Source organism: Myiozetetes cayanensis, unplaced genomic scaffold (genome assembly GCF_022539395.1).
Source record: "Myiozetetes cayanensis isolate MyiCay16 unplaced genomic scaffold, myiCay2020 scf61, whole genome shotgun sequence".
Lineage (NCBI taxonomy): Eukaryota > Metazoa > Chordata > Aves > Passeriformes > Tyrannidae > Myiozetetes > Myiozetetes cayanensis.
In genome coordinates, this window is record NW_026087865.1 from 219,927 (window position 1) to 241,911 (window position 21,985).

The window sequence follows — 21,985 nt, forward strand, 5'->3', positions numbered from 1 at the left end:
ATCCCCTCCCATTTTAATCACCCCTTCCCATTTTTCGCCCCCTGTTTTCCCACCCCCAATTCCCAAGACCCACATTCCCCCATTTCCACCCCTCATTCCCTCTCCTCCTTTCCCCCCAATGCCAGACCCCCTCCTGACCCCCTCCCTTATTACCCCCTTTATCGCCCCCTAAGTCCCCATCTCTCCCCACCCTCCCGGGGGATGGAGGCACTGGGGAGCGGCAGAACCCCAGGGGTTCGGACCCCCGACCGGGCTGTCGAGTACCTGCTGGAGCTGAACCGGATTATCGCGACACAACGACACCTCTTGGCCTCGCAGCGCCGCCGCATCCGTCGCAGCTCGAGGGGCAACTGCAGCGCTTGGCCCGAGAGAACCGGCACCTCCGGCAGCGCGGGAGGCGCAGGGGCCCCCGGCACCAGGTCCGGGGCAGCGGAGGGGGCAGGGGGGCGTGGGAGGAGGAGCGCCCGCCACTTGGTGGGGAGGGGGGATATGGGGAGGTCATGGGCTGGGAAGGGGTTACAGGGGGTCATGGAGTAAGGAGTGACCCTCGTTTTGGGGGTGCAAGGGCTGGGGAGGGGGCTATGAGGGTTCGTGGCGGGGTCACGGTGTGGGGAGCCTGGGACCGGGGGAGAAGGGGGTGGGGAGGGGGATATGGGGTCAGTCGTGGACTAGGAGGGGACATCGGGTGGGGTCATGGGGTGGGGACCCCGATTTTAGGGAGGAAGGGGAGTGAAGAGAGGGGTTATTGGGGAGGTCACGTGGGGGTCACGGCCGGGGGGGCTGGCACTGGGGGAAGGAGGTGAGGAGGGGGATGTGGGGGAGAAAAATGGGGTGAGGACCCCGGTTTTGGCAGGATCATGAACTGGGGAGGGAGATATCGGGGGGTCATGGTGGGGTCATGGAGCGGGGACCCCGATTTTGGGGGGAAGGGGAGGAGGAGGTTATAGGGGGTCGTGGCATTGGGACCCCCAGTTTGGGGGGTGCAGAGAGTGGGAAGGGGATCATGGGGGGGTCATGGGGTCAGGGACCCTGGGTTTGGGTGGGGTGTGGGGAGGAGGAGCCTGGGATTGGGGTGGGGAGAGAGGTTATGGGGGGTCGAGGCGGGGTCATGTGGGAGGGAGCCTTGTTTGGGGGTGCAGGAGTGGGGAGGGGGTTACTGGGGATGAAGGGGGGCATGTTGTGGGGACCCTGCTTTTGGGGGTGGGAAGGGGTTTATGTGGGGTCACGAGGGGGTCATGGAGTGGGGAGGGTGATGTGGGTGGGAGTAATGGGGTCAGAACTCTGGTTTTGGGAGTGAGGATGGGGGTCATGGGAGGGTCACGGGGGGGTCATTGGGAGGTCATTGTGGGGGAGCTGAGATTGGGGTGAGGAGGGGGATAGGAGGGAGTTCTGGGATGGGGAGTAGAGAGGTTGGAGGGAGGTTATGGGGGGGACATGGAATGGGATGAGGGTCATGGGGAGGTCACAGTGTGGGGAGCCTGGGATTGGGGTGCAGGGGGTGGGGGAGATTTGGACCAGGATGGGGGCCCAGAGCCATATGGACCAGGTTGGGGGCTCAGGGACATATAGACCAAGCTGGGGGGGCCAGGGCCACATGGGCTGGGTCAGGGTGGTCCAGGGGCACAGGAACCAGGGAAGGGAGTCCCAGGGCCATATGGGCGGGATCAAAGGTCTAGGGGCCTAGACCTGGGGGCCGTATGCCAGGTCAGGGGCTGGGTCAGGGTGGTCCCAGGGCAGGGACCCTGTAGCCCTATAGCCCTCTAGCCCTACAGCCCAGGCTGGGCGGTCCCAGGGCCGTGTAGCTCCAGTCCGTACATTCCCAGGCCCATCCAGCCCCGGTGCCACCCCCGTGTTGTCCCCCCCCCTCAGGGCCACGCGGACCCCGACGGTCAATACCAGAACCACCTGGAGCCGGAGGGGCCGTACGGGGACCCCGACCTTCCCTACGCGCCCCGTCCGGAGCGGGAGCGGGACCTGCCCTACCCCGACCCCGACGGGACCTTCCCGGCCCACCTGGAGCGGGACGGGACGTACCCGGAGCACCTGGAGCACGACGGGGCGTACCCGGAGCACGACGGGACCTTCCCGGCGCGGCCGGAGCGGGACCGGCCCTACGCGGCCCACCTGGAGCGGGACGGGCAGTACGAGCCCCTGACGGAGCGCGAGGGGCCCTTCCCGGCCCGGCCCGAGCACGACCGGCCCTACCCGGGCCGCAAGGACCGCGAGCGGCCCTACCTGGGCCGCGCCGAGCGCGACGGGCCCTACGCGGCCCGGCTGGAGCAGGAGGGGCAGTTCCACGGCTGCCTGGAGCGGGACCTCCAGTACCAGCCCCACCTGGAGCGGGACGGGCAGTACCCGGGCAGGATGGACCGCGAGGGGCCCTACCCCGGCAGGATGGAGCAGGACGGGCAGTACCCGCCCCGTATGGACCGCGAGGGGCCCTACCCCGGCAGGATGGAGCAGGACGGGCAGTACCCGCCCCACACGGACCGCGAGGGGCCCTATCCCGGCAGGATGGACCGGGAAGGGCCGTACCCGGGGCGGCTGGAGCAGGACGGGCAGTACCCGCCCCGTATGGACCGGGAGGGGCCCTACCCCGGCAGGATGGACCAGGAGGGGTCGTATCCGGGCCGGCTGGAGCGGGAGGGGCCGTTCCGGGCCCGGGAGGGGCCCTACGGGGCCTGTATGGACCGGGAGCGCTGGGAGCGAGAGTGGCCGCGGGGGCCCCTCAGCCGAGGCCCCTCCAGGAGCTCCAGCCCCGGGGGGGGGCAAAGCACGAGCGCCAGCACCAGCCCCGCCACCACCCTGCAGCGCAAGTACGGACCGGGAACCCGCGTGGGGAACGGGGGATTGGGGAAACCCCCCCAAATCTGGGATTGGGAATGTGGGAACACGCCTGAAATCCGGGATTTGGGGAGCCAGGACTCCCCCTCTCCTCCCTCCCCCATCCCTACCATCCGATTTTGGGAGATGGGAATGTCGAGTCGGGAAGCATCCCCCCCCACATCTGGGATTTGGGCAGTGGGGACTCCTCCCTAAAATTTGGGGTTTGGGGATTTGGGACCACCCTCAAAATCTGGGATTTGGGAATCTGGACACATCCCCAAACTCTGAGATTTGGGGGCGCTGGGATTGGGGATCCCCCCCCCCCAAAATCTGAGCTGGGGATCCAGGATCCCCTCACCTCCCCCCCCAAAATCCAGGATTTGGGGATCCGGGACAGTCCCCCCAAGCTCTGGGATTTGTGGCTCTGGGATCCGGGAGCAGGTGTGGGACCTGCAGGGGGGGACACGACGTCACGGCCCCCCCCCGGTCCCCCCGTCTGGCCGGGCTGGACCCGCGCCCGGGGCAGGGAGGGGGCACTTGGGGACATTTTGGGGGCGTGGGGGACGCCCAGACACGTCGGACCCTCGAGGGGGCACCTGGGGACACTTTGGGGGGGATTTGGGTGGGGGGATCCCTGGCGAGATGGGGGTGGTTGAGAGGGGGGTGGGGGACACATAGAGGGAGGTTATGGAGGGGTTGGGGGGTCCCGGGGGGGTCTTGGGCCATCCCCTGGGCAAGGGGGTTATTTGGGGTGAGGGGGGTCCCCTCGGTGGGGGAGGATTTTGGGAGCATCTGAGGGGGTCTCGCCGCTCCCTGACCCCCCCTTTCCCCCCCTCAGGTCGGACCGTGACAGCTCGAGGACAGTGAGGTTGGTGCTGCCCCTCCCTCCACGCCCTTTGACCCCGCCCCCTCCTCCTCTGCCCCTCCCCACGTCTCCCCCAGTTCCCTCCCCGGACGCCTGGGTCCCCTTCCCGGGGTGGGGGAGGGCGTTGTGGCATCGAGGGCATCGTGACAGGGCCAGTTCTGTCACGACAGGAGGGTCTGTCAGTTCTGTCATGACGAGGCAGCTCTGTCATGACATACCCAGCATGTCACGACAGGGCTGACGTGTCACGACATACCCAGCATGTCACAACAGGAACTGACATGTCACGACAGGGCTGACATGTCACAACATACCCAGCATGTCATGACATACCCAGCATGTCACGACAGGGCTGACATGTCATGACATACCCAACATGTCATGACAGGGCTGACATGTCATGACATACCCAGCATGTCATGACAGGACTGACACGTCGCGATAAGGTTGACACATCACAACATACTCAACGCGTCATGACATTACCCAGCATGTCACGACACACCCGGCATGTCATGACATACCTGACATGTGATGGCGCTGCCCTGTCACAACAGGACCCACCTGTCGTGCTGGTGCTGCTGTGTCCCGATAGAGCGGATTTATCGCGACAGGGCCCGGTTGGTTGTGACGGGGCTGAGGTGTCACGATAGGGCCTGACCCGTTGAAATAGTGCTGCCATGTCACGACAGGGCTGATATATCCCAGCGGGACCTGGCATATCGTGACAGGGCTGGCATGTCACGACAGGGCTGGCACATGTGTCATGGCAGGGATCACATGTGTATCGTGACAGGGGTCACATGTGTGTCATGACAGGGCTGATGTTGCAACGGGGGGGTCATGCCGTGACAGGAGGGGCTGACATGTCATGACAGGCCCCAGGCCCCATGTCGTGACAGGGCCGAGATGTCACAGGATACGCCCTCATGTCACGACATGACCAACGTGTCATGACAGACCCCATCGTGTCACGACAGGACTGAGATGTCACACCAAGCTCATGACAGGGCTGAAATGTCACGATGGGCCCTGTCGTGTGGTGACAGGCCTTGTTGTGTCATGTGGGGCCCCCTGGTGTCGCGACAGGCAGGCCCAGGCGGTGCTGCCGGGGCGGCGTTGCCGGGCGACGGCGCAGGCGGTGACAGCGGTGACAGCGCCGGGGGAGGGGACACGGGGGGGGGGGCGTTGCCATGGTAACAGGACCCGCCCCCAGTGCCAGGTCCGACCCCCCCGGGGAGCCCCAAAAGCCCCCAGACCCACCCTAGGATGGGGCTGTTAGGGGGTGACACCGTCTGAGGGCTGGTGATGGGGTGGCACCGTCACAGGGGTGACACCACGTGTGACTCCCCCGTGTGACACCCCCATGTGACACCCCCGTGTGACACGCGCGTGACAGTGGCACGTGACAGGGTGACACCCCATGTGACAGGGTGTGACACCCCCGTGTGACACCCCCGTGCATGGGGGTGACAGTGACACTGTGACAGGGTGTGACACCCCCATGTGACTCCCCCATGTGACACCCCCATGTGACACCCCTGTGCATGGGGGTGACAGTGACACTGTGACAGGGTGTGACACCCCCGTGTGACACCCCCATGCATGGGGGTGACAGTGACACTGTGACAGGTGTGACACCCCCATGTGACACCCCTGTGTGACACCCCCATGTGACACCCCTGTGCATGAAGGGGTGACAATGACAATGTGACAGGGTGTGACACCCCCATGTGACACTCCCATGTGACACCCCCGTGCATGGGGGGGTGACAGTGACACTGTGACAGGGTGTGACCCCCGTGTGACACCCCCATGCATGGCGGTGACAGTGACAATGTGACAGAGTGTGACACCCCCATGTGACACCGCGTGAGGGCTGTGCCGGGGTGTGCAAGGGCTGTGCAACCCCGTGCTGGGCTGTGCTGGGGTGACACCGTGCCGGGATGTGAGGGAGGTGACACCGTGCCGGGCTGTGTCACCCCCGTGTGACATCGTGCAAGGGTGTTTGGCATCGGGTGACACAGTCGTGGTGTGACACCACGTGTGACAGTGGGCACAGGGCGGAGATGCCACGCCAGGGCTGTACCAGGGTGTGACACCCCTGGGTGACACCGGGCATGGAGGGTGACAGCGGGTGACACCGTGCCAGGGTGTGACATTGCACGTGACCCTGTGCATGGACCAGGGGGTGACACCGTGTAAGGACCGTGCTGGGGCGTGCAAGGGCCACGTGACCCCCCCTAGAGGGTGTGTGACACCCCTGTGTGACCCCCATGTGTCACCCCTGTGTGTGACCCCCCCAGAGGGTGTGTGACACACCTGTGTGACTCCTGTGTCACCCTCGTGTGTGACCCCCCCCAGAGGGTGTGTGACACCCCTGTGTCACCCTCGTGTGTGACCCCCCCCAGAGGGTGTGTGACACCCCCGTGTGACCCCTGTGTGACCCCTGTGTGACCCCCCCAGAGAGTGTGTGACACCCCTGTGTGACTCCTGTGACACCCCTGTGTGACTCCTGTGTCACCCCCATGTGTGACCCCCCCCAGAGGGTTTGTGACACCCCTGTGTGACCCCTGTGTCACCCCCACGTGTGACCCTCCCAGAGGGTGTGTGACACCCCTGTGTGACCCCTGTGTCACCCCCGTGTGTGACCCCCCCCAGAGGGTGTGTGACACCCCTGTGTGACGCCTGTGTCACCCTCGTGTGTGACACCCCCGTGTGACCCTGTGCCAGGGCAGGTGACAGCGGGTGACACCGTGCCAGGGTGTGACCCCCCCATGTGTGACACCCACAGGGGACACCCCCTGTGACACTGTGGGGGCTGTGCCAGGCTGTGACACCCCCGTGCCAGGGGTTGGGGGACACCCAGGGGGGGCAGGACTGTGGACAGGGTGGGACCCCCCTGTCCTCGTGCAAGGATGTGACACTGTGACCCCCCCCCCGAGAGTCTGGGACCCCCCTCGTGTAAATCCAGTTCCCCCATCATTGTGCAAGGCCCTGTCTTTGCCCCCCATTCCCCCCCTGCCCCCCCCTCGGGACCCTCAGTGTCCGGCAGGGCCGGAATTCCGGCCGGGGCTTCCGGAGCCGCGTGGGGGGGGATGGGGGGGCAGGAAAGGGCAGGAGGGGCTGGGATGGGTTTACCAGGTCTGAGGGCCCCAACGCCTGGGACCCCCAGGGACCCCCTGAGAACCCCCAGGATCCCCCAGGACCTCCCTGGGATCCCCCAGGACCCCCCAGGACACCATGAGACCATCCCAGAAACCCCCAGGAAACCCTGGGAAGCCCCCTATGAACCCCCAGGACCCCGTGGGACCTTCCCCCAGGAAACCCTGGGAACCCCAGGACCACTCACCACCTCAGCCTCCCCACCTCACACTCCCCCGTGAGTGTGGGACCCTGGGGACCCCCCTGGTTGGGTGGGGGGTGACATTTGGGACCCCCCCGGGTGGGATTTGGGATGTGAGGGGGGACTGGGACCCCCCAAAGTGGGTGTGTGGGGGTCCTGTGACCCCCCTGGGTGGGGTTTGGGAGGTCCCAGACATTGGGGTTGGGGTGGGGGGTCAGGCCTGGACCCGCCGCCGTGGGGTCGATTCCCCCCAAATCCCGGGGGATCCACTGGATCCCTTCCCCCCTTCCCCCCTCCCAGCCCGTGTCACCCACCTTGTGTCCCCCCGTGTCCGTGTGTCCGTCCCCCTCCTCCGGCTCTTGACTCGTTTCTCTCCTCTCTCTCCCCCCTGACCGTGTCCGTCTGTCCATCCATGTCTCTCTGTGTCCATCTGTCTGTCCCCCCACTGTCCATCCCTGTCCATCTGTCTGTCCCTCCCACTGTCCATCCCTGTCCATCTGTCCATCCCCCTGTCCATCCATCCGACCACAGTGAGCCATAGTCGTCCATCTGTCCCTCTGTCCCCCCCTCCATCATACCCCCCTTGTCTGTCTGTCCTCCCCCTGTCCATCTGTCCATTGTCCCCCTGTCCATCTGTCCATTGGACCCCTGTCCATCTGTCCGTTGGACCCCTGGTCTGTCCACCCCTCTGTCCCCCCTCCACCATCCCCTGTCCGTCTGTCCCCCCATCCCTCTGTGTCTTCCCCCAGTGTGCCCCCTTTCTGTCCATCTGTCTGTCCCTTCCATCCTGTGTCCTTCATTCTGTTCCCCCTGTTCACTGTCCCAAATCTGTCCCCCATTGTCCCCTGTCCCTCTGTCCCTGCCCATCCATGTCCCCTGTCTGTCTGTCCATCCCCCATCATGTCCCCCCCATTCATCGTGTCCCCCGTCCCTCTGTCCCTGCTCATCCATGTCCCCTGTCTGTCTGTCCATCATGTCCCCTCATCCATTGTGTCCCCTGTCCATCTGTCTGTCCCCTCATCCATCGTGTCCCCCTATCCAGTCATGTCCCCATGTCCATCTGTCCATCCCCCATCCATGTCCCGTGTCCGTCTGTCTGTCCCCCCCTCCAGGTGCCTCCCGCAGGTGCTTTTGGCTGCTCCAACCTCCCCCTGCCCGCAGGTAAGCGCTGTCCCCGACACCTACGGACACCCTGGGCCCTATAGGGGCCACAGGGACCCCCGGGGGGCCACGGGGGGCCTGTAGGGCCCATATAGAGCCCTGGGGCCAGAGAGACCCCGGGGCTCTGTAGGGGCTGTAAGGACCCCGCCCCCGGTACCTATAGGTGCCCCTATAGATCCCATAGGGACTCCAGGGATGTAGAGGGGTTGTCTGGACCCCCAGGACTTATAGAGGCCTGTATAGATCCCACATGGACCCCAGGGCTCTGTAGGGGCCCCTATAGATCCCTAGAGGGGCCATAAGTACTCCAGGGCGTGCATAGGGTCCACAGGGGGTACCCAGGGTCCAATAGGGGTCCCCAGGGATCTATAGGGGTCCCATAGGGGCCACATGGCCCTGAGGGCTGTATAGGGGCCCTGAGGGCTGTATAGGGGCCCTGAGGGCTGTACTGGGGCCCTGAGGGCTGTATAGGGGCCCCGAGGGCTGTATAGGGGCCCTGAGGGCTGTACAGGGGCCCTGAGGGCTGTATAGGGGTGCCCAGGGTGCCATAGGGCCCCTATAGGCGCTATAGGCCCCGCCCGGCCCTCCCCGGCCGCTGGGGGTGAGGCTGTTTGGGGGCGGTTGCCATGGCAACGCCTCCATCATGGCGCCTCCTCGGGCTATTTTGGGGAGTGGGCGGTGCCGGGGGCGGGGCTCGAAACCCCCATCTCCCCCTCCCCAGGGAACCCGCGCGCCCCCTCCCCCTCCATCCCCCGCCGCGTCTCCATGGCAACCGCCGCCCCCGCCCGCCGCGTCGCCATGGAAACCGCCATCCCGGGGGCTCCACGCATGCGCCGAGGGACCGGGGACCCCCAAACACCCCCACCCCCCTTTGGGGACCCCTCGCGTCGGGGGACCCCGGGAATCCAGGGGGCTCCGCCCAGTCATGGAGCCCCACTGGGGCAGGGGTCCCCAGTCTCAGGGGCGCATTTCCCCGCGGGGGACCAGACCCCCACCCCATCAAATACTGAGGGGACCCTCCCCAAATTAGTGACGAGGCTTCCGGCCTCCCCCAGGGTTTTGGGGTGGGGCACGACCCCCATTCCGTGCCAGAGGGATCCAGGCGTCCGTACCCCCCACCCCCATGAGCCCCCTTGCCCCCCACGCCCACGGGGGTCTCCGGCGTCCGGGCACGCGCAAAACCGGGTGGGGGCGGGAGTCGCTCCTCGGCTCCTCCCCCTCACCCTCCTCCTGCACCGCCCGACCGGGCCCTGGTGCAGCTGCGGAGGCGCCAGGGCTCCCCTGCCCCCACCCGGGGACCCCCAGCCCCCTCGTGGGGGTGTCCCGTGTGTCCTCCTTGTTGGGGTGTTCCCCCAAAATGTGGTGCCTGCAGTGCACGGCCGACCGGCGGCGGGGGCCGCTCCGGCAGCGGCTGCTGCACGGGTGAGTCGGGACCCCCACGACCCCGAGACCCCCGGGACCTCCCCGAGACCCCCGGGACCCCCGGGTCTCCCCAAACCCTTCTCCTCCCCTCCCCCGCGCGGTGCCTCTCCCATCATCAACCCCCACCCCCCTCGGGGACTCCCCTGACCCCCTGACCTTCAGGGGACCCCCTGAGTTTTTGGGGGTCTCCTCCCCTCCCTGCTCTGCTGCCCTCCCCCCCCAACGCCCGGGACCCCCGGGCTGGCGCGGGGCTGGGGGGAGGGGACGGGGCTGTCCCCGTGTCTGGCTGTCCGTGTGTCCCTCTGTCCCCGTGTCTGTGTGTCCCTCTGTCCCCATGTGTCCCCCGTGTCCATGTGTGCACGTATGTCGCGTGTCATGTGTCCATGTCCACGTGTCCCCACATCTGTCATGTCCCTGTGTCTCTCCTGTCCATGTGTCCCACTGTCTGTGTGTCCCCATGTCCGTGTGTCCCACTGTCCCTGTGTCCCACTGTCCCTGTGTCCCACTGTGTGTCCCTGTGTCCCACTGTCCTGGTGTCCCACTGTCCCTGTGTCCCCAAATCCATGTCCATGTGTCCCAACATGTCCCATGTTGGTCACATCCATCTGTCCATGTGTCCCCATGTCTGTGTGTCCCCATGTCCGTGTGTCCCCATGGTCCCTGTGTCCCCATGGTCCCCACTCAGCTGGCTCAGGGCTGTTTGAGGGGTCTTGGGGGGACCTGTGGGGGTCTCAGCGTGGCTCAGGGGGGTCTCTGGGGGGTTCTGTGTGTCTTTGGGGGGGATCTGTCTGGTTTTGGTGGGGGTCTATGTGTCCCTGGGGGTCTGTGTGTCTTTGGGGGTCTGTGTGTCCCTGGGGAGTCTGTCTGTCTCCAAGGGGGTCTGTGTGTCTCTGGGGGGTCTGTGTGTCTCTGGGGGTCTGTGTGTCTCTGGGGGTCTCGACGAGGGGTGACACGTTGTCCCCGCAGCGTGGACGGCGAGCCCCGGGCAGCGAGGGGGCCGGTGCCTGACAGCCCCGGAGGCCCCCCGTACCGTGGCCTCCCCAGCCGGCGCCCCAGGGCCCGGGGGCTGGGGGCTCTGGGGCTCCCAGGCGTGGCCTGGCCCCGGCTGCCCCCCCAGCCCGCCAGCGTGGCCCTGCGCAAGCAGGAGGAGGAGGAGGAGAGCAAGAGGCCGAAGGCTCTGAGCGACAGCTACGAGCTCTCCACCGACCTGCAGGACAAGAAGGTACCTGGGCACACCTGGGGACACCCCATGGGAGGGACCCTGGGGGTGACACCCCGATAACCCCCCCGGGGTGGGCTCCGGCCATGTGGGTGGGCCCTGGGCAGTGTGTGGTGGTCCTTGGCCACCTGTGGCGGTCACAACCCACAGGTGATGGTCACAACCCAGGTGTGATGGTCACAACCCAGGTGTGATGGTCACTGGCCAACCCGGGTGTGACAGTCACAGCCCAGGTGTGATGGTCATTGGCCACGTGTGATGGTCACGACCCAGGTGTGGTGGTCACAGACACACGAGATGGCCCTCAGTCATCTGTGATGGTCACCAATCCAATGTGTGATGGTCACCATGTGATGGTCACCAGCCCCGTTTGATGGTCACCAGCCCATGTGTGAGGTCCCTGTCCCCATGTGAGGCCACCAGGCCCCCCCATCCAACCCTCTTTCCTGGGCATTGCCTCACCTGTGTCCTTCTCTGGCCCTGTCCTGTCTCTGTCCCCTCCCTGTCCCCATGTCCACATCCCCATCTCCATCTCCTCATCCACATCCCCCCATCCCCATCCTTCATATCTCCATCCCCATGTCCCCATGTCCCCTTTTCCCCATCCACGTCCCCATCCATTCCCCATCCCCCTGTCTCTATCCATGTCTCCGTCCCCATATCCCCATCCCCATTTACTTATCCCCATGTCTCCACCCCTGTCCCCATATCCCCCTGTTCTCATCCACATCCCCATGTCCTCATCTATGTCTACATGTCCCTATCCACATCCCCCTCCATGTCCCCATGTCCCCATCCATATCCCTGTGTCTCCCTTCATGTCCCCATATCCCCAATCTCCCCATTCCCACCTCCATGTTCCTATCCATGTGCCCATATCCCCATCCATGTGCCCCTCTCCATGTCCCTATCCCCATATCCCCATGTCCCTGTGCATGTCACCATCCCCATGTCCCCATCCCCATGTCCTTCTCCATGTCCCCATCCATGTCCTCATCTCCATGTCCCCCTCATCCATGTCCCCGTGTGTGTCCCCATCCCCATGTCCCCACACGCACATCCCATCCATGTCCCCATCCCCATGTCCCCACACGCACATCCCCATCCATATTCCCATCCATGTCCCCATGCCCCTGTCCCCACACGCACATCCCCATCCATGTCCCCGTGTCCCCACACGCACATCCCCATCTATTCCATCCATGTCCCTATCCTCATGTCCCCACATGCACATCCCTTATCCACATTCTCATCCATGTCCCCATCCCTATGTCCCTACACGCATATCCTATCCACATTCCCATCCATGTCCCCATCTCCCTGTCCTCACATGTCACTCATCTATACATTCCATCCATGTCCCCTATCCCTCTGTTCCCACATGCACATCTCTTATCCATATTCCCATCCACATCCCTATGTCCCCTACATGCACATCCCCATCCACATTCCTATCCACATCCCCATGTCCCCACACGCACATCCCCATCCACATTCCCATCCATGTCCCCATCCCCCTGTCCCCACATGCACATCCCCATCCACATTCCCATCCATGTCCCCATCCCCATGTCCCCACATGCACATCCCCATCCACATTCCTATCCATGTCCCCCTGTCCCCACACGCACATCCCCATCCACATTCCCATCCATGTCCCCATCCCCATGTCCCCGTCGCCGTCCGTGGCCGTGTCCCCACGGGTGTCCCGTTGTGCCGGTGCAGGTGGAGATGCTGGAGCGCAAGTACGGGGGTTATTTCCGCTCGCGGCGCGCGGCGCGGACGATCCAGGCGGCGTTCCGGCGGTACCGGATGGCGCAGAAGTTCGAGCGGCTGCGCAGCGAGGGCGGCCGTGCCCGGCGCCTGGCGCTGCCCGGGCTGCGCCTGCAGTTCTCCTTCGAGGAGTACGGCCAGGGCCCTGCGCCCGCCCGGGCCTCCCGCCCCCGCCCCCTACTTCCAGGGCAAACCCGCCTCGCTGGACGAGGGCGTCCTGGGGGGCGCGCCGCGCCCCCGATACGGGGGTCCTGCCGGGCCGGCCTGGACGGAGGGGGGCCCAGCGAAGGGGGGGCCGTGGAGAGGCGCCGGGGTGGGGGCGCGGGACCCCTCGGCAGCTCTCGGCGTCGGCCGATTTTGGGCCCGGAGGAGCCGACCTGGAGGAGGCCTTTGCGCAGCAGGTGGGGGGCTGGGGGGCACAGGGATGTGGGGGGACATGGGGAGGTTGTGGGGGACATGGAGAGGTCGTTGGGGATGTGGGGGTCACAGGAGGGTGGGGGTCATAGGGGTCATGGGGGTCACAGGGGTCATAGGAGGTCACAGGGGTCATGGGGGGACATGGAGGTCTTGGCCATGGGGGACTCACAGGGGCCATTGGGGTCATAGAGGTCACAGGGTCACAAGGGCCATTAGAGGGCCATTAGAGGGGTCCCAGGGGGTCAGGGGTCCTTAGGGGGTCCTGGGGGTCAGGGAGGCTTGGGGAGGTCCCAGAGGCCATGGGGATGCAGGGTGGCCGATGGGGTTGGGGTCTGATCTGGGGGGTCCTGTCCCTGCAGGTGAAGTCCTTGGCCGCCTCCATCGACGAGGCTCTGGGGGTCGCGGGGTCCCCCCCGGAGCCCCGGCCCCCCCCGCGGGGGACAGCGCGGCCACCTCTGCCAGCGACGTCACCCTGTACCTGGACGAGGGGCTCCCCAGCTCCCCCACTCCCCGAGCGGCCCCCCAGCCCCGAGCCCCCGAAACCGGGGACCCCTCCCCGGCCCCGCCACCCCCGCCGCCTCCCCCAACCCTCCCGGCCCCGCCGAGCGCTGGGGGGCCCTGAGGAGCCCCCTCGGCGCGGCCCCCTGTCTGGAGTGCCGGGGCGGGGGCCGGGGAGCCACCCTTGCTGACGGTGGAACCCCCAGCGACAGCTCCGCCGACCTGAGCGACCGCTCCGACCGCGGCTCCATCAACCGGGGGGGCCCCTACGAGCCCGACGGGGGTGGGGGGACCTGCCCGCTCAGGACCCCCCACCGCTGCTTCCACCCCGACGCGCCCCCGCCCCCGGGGCCTCCTCACCCCGGCCCCGAGGAGGGGTCCGAGGGGACAACGAAGCCTGGGCAGCAGCTCCAACTCCAACGAGACCCTCAACTGCTCCTCGGGCTCCTCGTCCCGGGACAGCCTGCGCCGCCCCCGCCACCCCGCCGCCCCACGGCCCCCGCAGCCCCCCTGGCCCCGCCGGCCCCGGCAAGGCCACGTACCAGCAGGAGCCGCGGCAGAGCTGGGACTCGCCCGCCCTCAACAACGGCGTGGTGCAGCGGCGCCAGTACCGCATCGGCCTCAACCTCTTCAACAAGTGAGGGACCCGGGGGCTGGGGGGCTGGGGAGCTGGGGAGCCGGGTCGGAGGTGGGGTGGGGGCTGGGGGTCCTGCACTGGGGTCACGAGGTGCTCCCAGGGCTCCTGGGGAAGGGGTGGGGTGGGACTGTTGGTGGCCCTTTAGCAAGGACGGGGGGATGGTTTAGGTGACCCCGCAGTGAGGACGAGGGGACGTTGGTGGCCCTGGAGAAGGTGGCCTTGGGGAAGGGCAAGGGGACATGGGTGGCCCTATAACAAGGACAGGGTGATGGGTCAGGTGACCCTATAGAACACCACAATGACATTCTAAACGACCCTACAGTGACCTCTCAAGTGCTCAAGACACAATGACATTCTCAGAGACCCTTTAGGGCAGCAAATTGTCACCTCAGGTGACCCCGTATTGGGGTCATCCCATAGTTGGCCCCATAGGTGACCAGATGACCCCATAGATGACCAGGTGACCCCAGAGCCGGGCACAGGGTGCATTCCAGGTCCCCCTCTTGCTGGGGCGCCCCAAGGCCATGGGGTGACCCCACTCCCCCTGCCCGCCCCAGGAAGCCGGAGAAGGGGATCCAGTACCTGATCGAGAGGGGGTTCCTGTCCGACACCCCCGTGGGCGTCGCCCACTTCATCCTGCAGCGGAAGGGGCTGAGCCGGCAGATGATCGGGGAGTTCCTGGGCAACCGCCAGAAGCAGTTCAACCGCGACGTCCTCGAGTACGGGGGGGCACGCCGGGGGAGGGGGCACACTGGGGGGCTGGGGGGCCCCTGGGACCATCCCCTGGTGCGGGGTCTCCGCAGCTGCGTGGTGGACGAGATGGATTTCTCCGGGATGGAGCTGGACGAGGCCCTTCGGAAATTCCAGTCCCACATCCGGGTGCAGGGGGAGGCGCAGAAGGTCGAGCGCCTGATCGAGGCCTTCAGGTGAGGGGGGGCCCTGTCCCTGTGTCCCCATGTCCCCATGTCCTCTGTCCCCATGTCCTGGTGCCAGGAGGGTCACCGGGCCATGGCTCACAGTGGTGTGGTCACCATGGGGTGACCCTGTGGATTGGTGGGGGGACACACTGGGGTTGGTGATCCCCACGGGAGACCAGGGGACATTCTAGGTGACCCTGTAGACTGGAGGGACATTGGGGGTGGTGCCATAGGGCGACATTCTAGATGACCTCATGGATCAAGAGGGGGCATCAGGGTTGGTGACTTCTATGGGACTAGATGATGTTCTAGGTGACCCTATGGACTGGGGGGACTTGGGGGTGTGGCCCATGTTCTAGGTGACCCTGTAGCCTGTGGGGACGTTGGGGATGTGGCTTGCATTCTGGGTGACCCTGTAGCCTGTGGGGACGTTGAGGGTGTGGCCCACATTGTGGGTGACCCTATAGCCTGGTGTCACCTCGGGCTGCTGCCCCACCCTCGGGGGTGCCCGCAGGCGCCGTGGGGCACCGTGACCCCATGGGCCGTGGGGGTTGTCCACCCCACAGCCAGCGCTACTGCGTGTGTAACGCGGCCCTGCTGCGCCAGTTCCGCAACCCCGACACCATCTTCATCCTGGCCTTCGCCATCATCCTCCTCAACACCGACATGTACAGCCCCAGCGTCAAGGCCGAGCGCAAGATGAAGCTGGAGGACTTCATCAAGAACCTGCGAGGTGAGGCCGCCGTGCCCCTGTCCCTGTCCCCCCCGTGTCCCCTCAGCGTCCCCCCGGTGTCCCCCGGCTCGGGGGCGGTTCTGGAGCGGGGCCGGTGTCCCACAGGGGTGGACAACGGCGAGGACATCCCCCGGGACATGCTGGTGGGCATCTACCAGCGCATCCAGAGCCGGGAGCTGCGCACCAACGACGACCACGTGTCCCAGGTCCAGGCCGTCGAGCGCATGATCGTCGGCAAGAAACCAGTGGGTCCTGCTGGGGGGGTGGGGGCCGAGGGGGATGGTCTGGGTGACCCATGGGATGGTTCCAGGTGGCCTTTGGGGGAAGTTCTGGGTGACCCATGGGATGGTTCCAGGTGGCCTTTGGGGGACGTTGTAGGTGACCCTGTGGGGGACGTTCCAGGTGACTAAGGGGGGTCGTTCCAGGTGATCCCTGGTGAGGGATGTTTTAGAAGACCCATGGGGGACACTCCAGGTGACCTGATTAGGGGGAGGATGTTCTGGGTGACCCATGGGACAGGTTCCAAGGGACCTTTGTGGGATGTTCCAGGTGATCCCATGGGGGGCATTCCAAGTGATCCTCTCGGGGGGGAGGGGTGTTCCAGGTGACCTTTGGAGGATGATTTAGGTGATCCCATGGGGCACATTCCAAGTGATCCTGTGGGTGGGGGACATTCCAGATGACCCAGTGAGGGGGAGGATGTTCTAGGTGACCTATGGGACAGGTTCCAGGTGACCTTTGGGGGACATTCCCAACAGGGGGCTTCTCTCGGTGACCCCAACGATGGGCCAAGGGGCACCATCACCACCAAGAGGCGTGGCTGGAGGGGGGATGGGTGTGTCCCCCCAGGCCCCACCCTGACCCCACCCCATCCCCAGGTGCTGTCCCTGCCCCACCGGCGCCTGGTTTGCTGCTGCCAACTCTACGAGGTGCCCGACCCCAACCGGCCCCAGCGCCTGGGGCTGCACCAGCGCGAGGTTTTCCTCTTCAACGACCTGCTGGTGGTGAGCGGGGGGTCCTGGGGGGTCCTGGGGGGTCCCGGGGGGTGCTGGGTGGGGGTGGGTCCCCAATGACCTGGTTGGCCTTGGCAGGTGACGAAGATCTTCCAGAAGAAGAAGATCCTGGTGACCTACAGCTTCCGGCAGAGCTTCCCGCTCGTGGAGATGCACATGCAGCTCTTCCAGAACGCCTGTGAGACCCCCGGGACCTCCAGCCCCCAGGGCACCTCACAGCACCCCATGGCACCCCACAGCACCCCATGGCACCCCACAGCACCCCATGGCACCCCACGGCACCCCATGGCACCCCACAGCACCCCACGGGATCCCAAGATCAAGCTGCTGTCACTGACCCTGGGGGGGGTTTCCCTGACCTCCCCTGCCCCCTGTGCCCCCAGATTACCAGTTTGGGACCAAGCTGCTGTCAGTGGGTTGGGGGTTCACTGGGGGGGGTTCCCTGTGCCCCCAGATTGCCAGTTTGGGACCAAGCTGCTGTCAGTGGGTTGGGGGTTCACTGGGGGGGGTTCCCTGTGCCCCCAGATTGCCAGTTTGGGACCAAGCTGCTGTCACTGGTTTGGGGGTTCACTGGGGGGGTTCCCTGCCCCTGGGGGGGTTCCCTGCCCCCTGTGCCCCCAAAGTACCAGTTTGGGATCAAGCTGCTGTCAGTGGGTTGGGGGTTCACTGGGGGGGTTCCCTGTGCCCCCAGATTACCAGTTTGGGATCAAGCTGCTGTCAGTGGGTTGGGGGTTCACTGGGGGGGTTCCCTGTGCCCCCAGATTACCAGTTTGGGATCAAGCTGCTGTCAGTGGGTTGGGGGTTCACTGGGGGGGTTCCCTGTGCCCCCAGATTACCAGTTTGGGATCAAGCTGCTGTCGGCGGCGCCGGGGGGGGAGCGGAAGGTGCTCATCGTGTTCAACGCCCCGAGCCCCCAGGACCGGCTGCGCTTCGCCAGCGACCTCCGCGAGTCCGTGGCTGAAGTGCAGGAGATGGAGAAGTACCGGGTGGAGGGTGAGCAGGGCCGGGGGCTGGGAGCACTGGAGGGGCACTGGTGGGGCACTGGGAGCAGTGGGAGGGGATTGGGGGCAGTGGGAGGGGGACTGGGGACACTGGGAGCACTGGAAGGGGCATTGGGAGGGGGACTGAGGGCGCTGGGAGAGGGATTGGGGGCACTGGAGGGCACTGGGAGGGTGCTGGGAGCAGTGGAAGGGGCACTGGGAGGGGGAATGGGGGCAATGGGGAGGCACTGAGGGCAATGGGAGCACTGAGAGGGACAACGGGAGGACGGTGGGGCGGTACTGGGACATCACTGAGGGGCACTGGTGTGACTGGGAGGGCACTGGGGAGATACTGGGATGACACTGAGGGGCACTGGTGTGACTGGGAGGGCATTTGGGGGTACTGGGGTGGCACTGGGAGCACTGGTGTGACTGGGAGGGCACTGTGGGGGCACTGGTGTGACTGGGAGGGCACTGAGGCGGGGATACAGGGAGGGCACTGGGAGCACTGGTGTGACTGGGAGGGCACTGTGGGGGCACTGGTGTGACTGGGAGGGCACTGAAGGGGGGATACAGGGAGGGCACTGGGAGCACTGGTGTGACTGGGAGGGCACTGTGGGGGCACTGGTGTGACTGGGAGGGGGCACTGGGGGGTAGAGGGAGGAGGCACTGAAGGGGGGATACAGGGAGGGCACTGGGAGCACTGGTGTGACTGGGAGGGCACTGTGGGGGCACTGGTGTGACTGGGAGGGCACTGGGGGGGTACAGGGAGGGCACTGGGAGCACTGGTGTGACTGGGAAGGCACTGAAGGGGGAGACAGGGAGGGCACTGGGAGCACTGGTGTGACTGGGCCCCCCTGCCCCCCCCAGCCGAGTTGGAGAAGCAGAAGGGGTGGCGGGGGCACGAGGGGGCCCCCGGGAGCCCTGAACGGGCTGAGCCGGAGCAGCCTCGAGGAGGCCTTTGGGGGGGCAGAGGGCTCAAACGCAGCGCCCTGAGCAGCTCCCTCAGGGACCTCTCGGACAGCGGTGAGAGGGGGCACGGGAGGGGCTGAGGGGGTCCCCGGGAGTGATTTTGGGGTCCCCTGGGGGGTTGGATGTCCTGGGAGGGTGTTTGTGGTTCCGAGCGGGGGTGGTCTCCTGGGGGGGGTTGGGGTGTCCCAGGGTTGTCCCCTGGAGGGATGTTGGAGTGCCTTGGGGAGGTTGGGGTCCCTGGGGGGGAGGGGGGTTCCCACTGGGGGCATTTGGGGTCCCCTGAGGGGGTTTTGGGGTCCCTGGGAGGGGGATGTTGGGGTGCCCCAGGGGGGTGTTGGCTCCTGGGGGGGGATGTTCCCTGGAGGGATTTGGGGTCTCCTGGGGGGCATTTGGGGTCCTCTGGGAGCGCTCCCTTGGGGGAGGGGCTGTTTGGGTTCCCAGAGGGTCAGATTTGGGGGATCCTGGGGGAGGCCCTGGGGGAGACTCCCCCCCTGTTCCCCCCTCACTGACCCCCCCTCAGGCAAACGGGGCCGCCGGAACAGCGTGGGGTCCCTGGACAGCACCATCGAGGTGAGGCCACGCCCCCTCAGTGCCACACCCCTTCAAACCCCACCCCTCGACACCACACCCATGGAAGCCCCTCCCACAAGCCCCACCCCAATCCACTTTATGATGAAGGGGCGGGGCTGGGACAGATGGGGCCGGGTTTGTTCCCAAATGGGCGGGGCTTGAATGAGAATGGGTGGGGCTTGCGCGAGGGGGGTGTGGTCATCATAGTAAAGGGGCGGGGCTTGTTTTCCAGCCATGGGACTCTCCACCAATGGGAGGGAGGGGAGAGCTGGGGGCGGGGCTTTCCAATAAAGAGGGTGGGTCTTGTCTTAGGGGGCGTGGCCTGTCCAGCGAGGGGCGGGACTTGTTTGAGGAGCCCTGGCTTTATCCACCAATGGGAGGAGCCCATGCCCGAGGGGGCGTGGTCAGCCGGACTCAGGGGCGTGTCCTCCCCGCGCTGACCCCGCCCCCTCCCGTCCCTTAGGGCTCCATCATCAGCAGCCCCCGCCCGCAGGCGCGGGGGGCTCCGGGGGGCACGGGGGCGCCCCCCGAGGGGTACAAAGCCTCCCCCCGGCCCGTCTCCAACTCCTCGTCCTTCCTGGGGTCGCTGTTCGGGAGCCGCCGGGGCAAAGGCCCCCCCGGCCCCCCCCCCGGCGCGGGGGGTCCCACGTCAGCCTCGGCCTCGTCGTCGTCGGCGTCGTCGTCCCACCATCACCACCCCCGCGGCCCCCGAGGGCCCCTCAAGCTGCAGGCCCTGCACGCCCAGTACTGCCATGGGCCCGGGGAGCCGGGGGGCCGGGGGCCGGGCCCGCCGCCCCCTCCCCGTACCCGCAGCAGCCGCCCCCAGCCGCCCCGCGCCCCCGCCGCTCCCCGCCATCGCCGCCGGGGCCCCCGCGCTTCCACGGGGGCCCGCCCTGTCGGCCCCCAGCAGCACGGCCCCCGGCAGAGTTCCCCACACCCCCATTACACCCTCCACCGGCCCGGCAAAGGGGGCTCCCCAGCGCCCCCGCCAGCCGCTGTCCCCCTCCCCTCTGCAGCCCCGCCCCCGCCCGCAGGCTGTCCACAGGTACCCCCATGGCCCCCCGCACCACCACCCCGCCGCCCCCGCCCACCAAGCACTTCGTGTTCGGGGGGCAGTGCAGGTCAGAGAGGAGCCCGGCCAAGCCCTGCAGAGAGGGCGGCGGGGGCAGCCCCCCTCCCACCACCACCACCATCCACCATCACCACCACCACACGGCCCCCACTCCCCCATCCCCCACCCCTCCTACCCGCCCCTGCCCCCCCGTCCCCCACACCCCCTGAGCCCCCACTCCCCGCCGGCCCCACCTCGCCCCTGGCCCAGGCCGGCCAGGGCCCCCAAAGCCAGGGGGAACCGCATCAGCACCGTGGTCTGAGCCCCCCGGCCCCGCCCAGCTCGCGGCTCGACCTCTGGGACCCGCTGGTTATTTTTGTAACCCCACGCCCCCCTCCCCGAAAAACCCTGCACGTGGCTCGTGTTTGGCTGCTCGCGCCCCCGGGGGGGAGTCCCTGGATACCCAGGACCCCCGCCATCCCAGGGGTCCGGGGCAGGCTGCCCCCCTCCTCCCTCCCCTTCCCAGCTCAGGCTGATTTGTCACATGGCACTTAACCGAACCCCCTCCGACCCCCCGACCCCCCCGGCCGCCTGGGGCCCGGGGTTTTGGGGAGTCCCAGGTGGCCAGGCCCCCGAGGAGCCCCAGGCACCCGCATGCGCCCGCTCGGGCCCTTGTACATAAGAGATGTATATTTGATGCTTCATAAGCGGATCGGCCGGCCCCAGAGTGAGCCCGCAGGGGGGCACCTGTGGGGCTGGGGGGGGACAGGGGAGCAATGGGAGGGGATGGGGGATGGGACAGGAGGGTTTAATGGTGGAGGTGGGTGCGGAGATAGAGGGTCTGGGGACTGTGGGGGTGCTGGGGGTCCATGGGGAGCTGTGGGGATCCCATAGGTTCACAGAGGCTGCGGGCCTAGAGGGGCTATAGGGGTCTCTGGGGGCTATAGGGGTCCTGGGGGTCCAGAGAATCTATAGGGGTCTGTAGGGGTCCCAGGGTCTTTGGGGGGCCATGGGGGTCCATAGGGGTCTGTAGGGGTTCTGGGATCCATAGAGGTCTATAGGAGTCCCAAGGGCACATAGGGGTCTATGGGGGTCTTATATGGGGTCCCGAGGATCCATAGTGGCCCACAGGGGTCCGTAGGGATCCATGGGGGTCCTGAGAGTCCATGGGGCCCAGAGGGGTATACAGAGGTCTGTGGGGACCCATGTACCCCCCACAGGGGTACACAGAGTCTATAGGGGTCCCAGGGGGCCATAGGGGCCCATAGGCGTCCATCGGGGGGATCCATGGGGGTCTGGGGGGTCTATGGGGGTCCATAGAGGTCCATAGGATCTGTGGGGGTCCCGAGGATCCACGGTGGCCCATAGGGGTCTAGGAGGGTCCATAAAGATCTATGTGGGTCCAATGGGGGGGTCTCGATGCGAAGCCGCCGCGGGGGGCGTGGCCTCAGGGGGCGGAGCTCTCATTGAGCCCCTCCCTCTGGTCCCGCCCCCAGCCCGCGGCCGCCGGACGCGCATGCGCCGTGCGGCCCTTTAAACGTGCCCAGCGAGTGCCGGCGCTGCGCTGACCCAGCGCGGAGGCGGC

General features: G+C 66.6%; 1 protein-coding gene across 1 annotated transcript; it reads left to right on the top strand.

The window, feature by feature from the left end:
- Nucleotides 1-201: 201 nt before the first annotated feature.
- Nucleotides 202-21,968, top strand: IQSEC2 (IQ motif and Sec7 domain ArfGEF 2). The gene is given in 26 exon segments (XM_050337315.1): nt 202-330; nt 333-448; nt 1,824-2,816; nt 3,665-3,694; nt 8,150-8,198; nt 10,587-10,620; nt 10,709-10,842; nt 12,565-12,768; nt 12,770-12,839; nt 12,842-12,909; nt 12,951-13,013; nt 13,389-13,428; nt 13,431-13,588; nt 13,684-13,810; nt 13,990-14,164; nt 14,722-14,883; nt 14,968-15,090; nt 15,648-15,814; nt 15,920-16,059; nt 16,693-16,818; nt 16,906-17,005; nt 17,659-17,820; nt 18,678-18,833; nt 19,300-19,349; nt 19,813-20,394; nt 21,897-21,968. Coding segments are annotated over 26 exon segments (4,230 nt in total).
- The last annotated feature ends 17 nt before the right edge of the window (nt 21,969-21,985 follow it).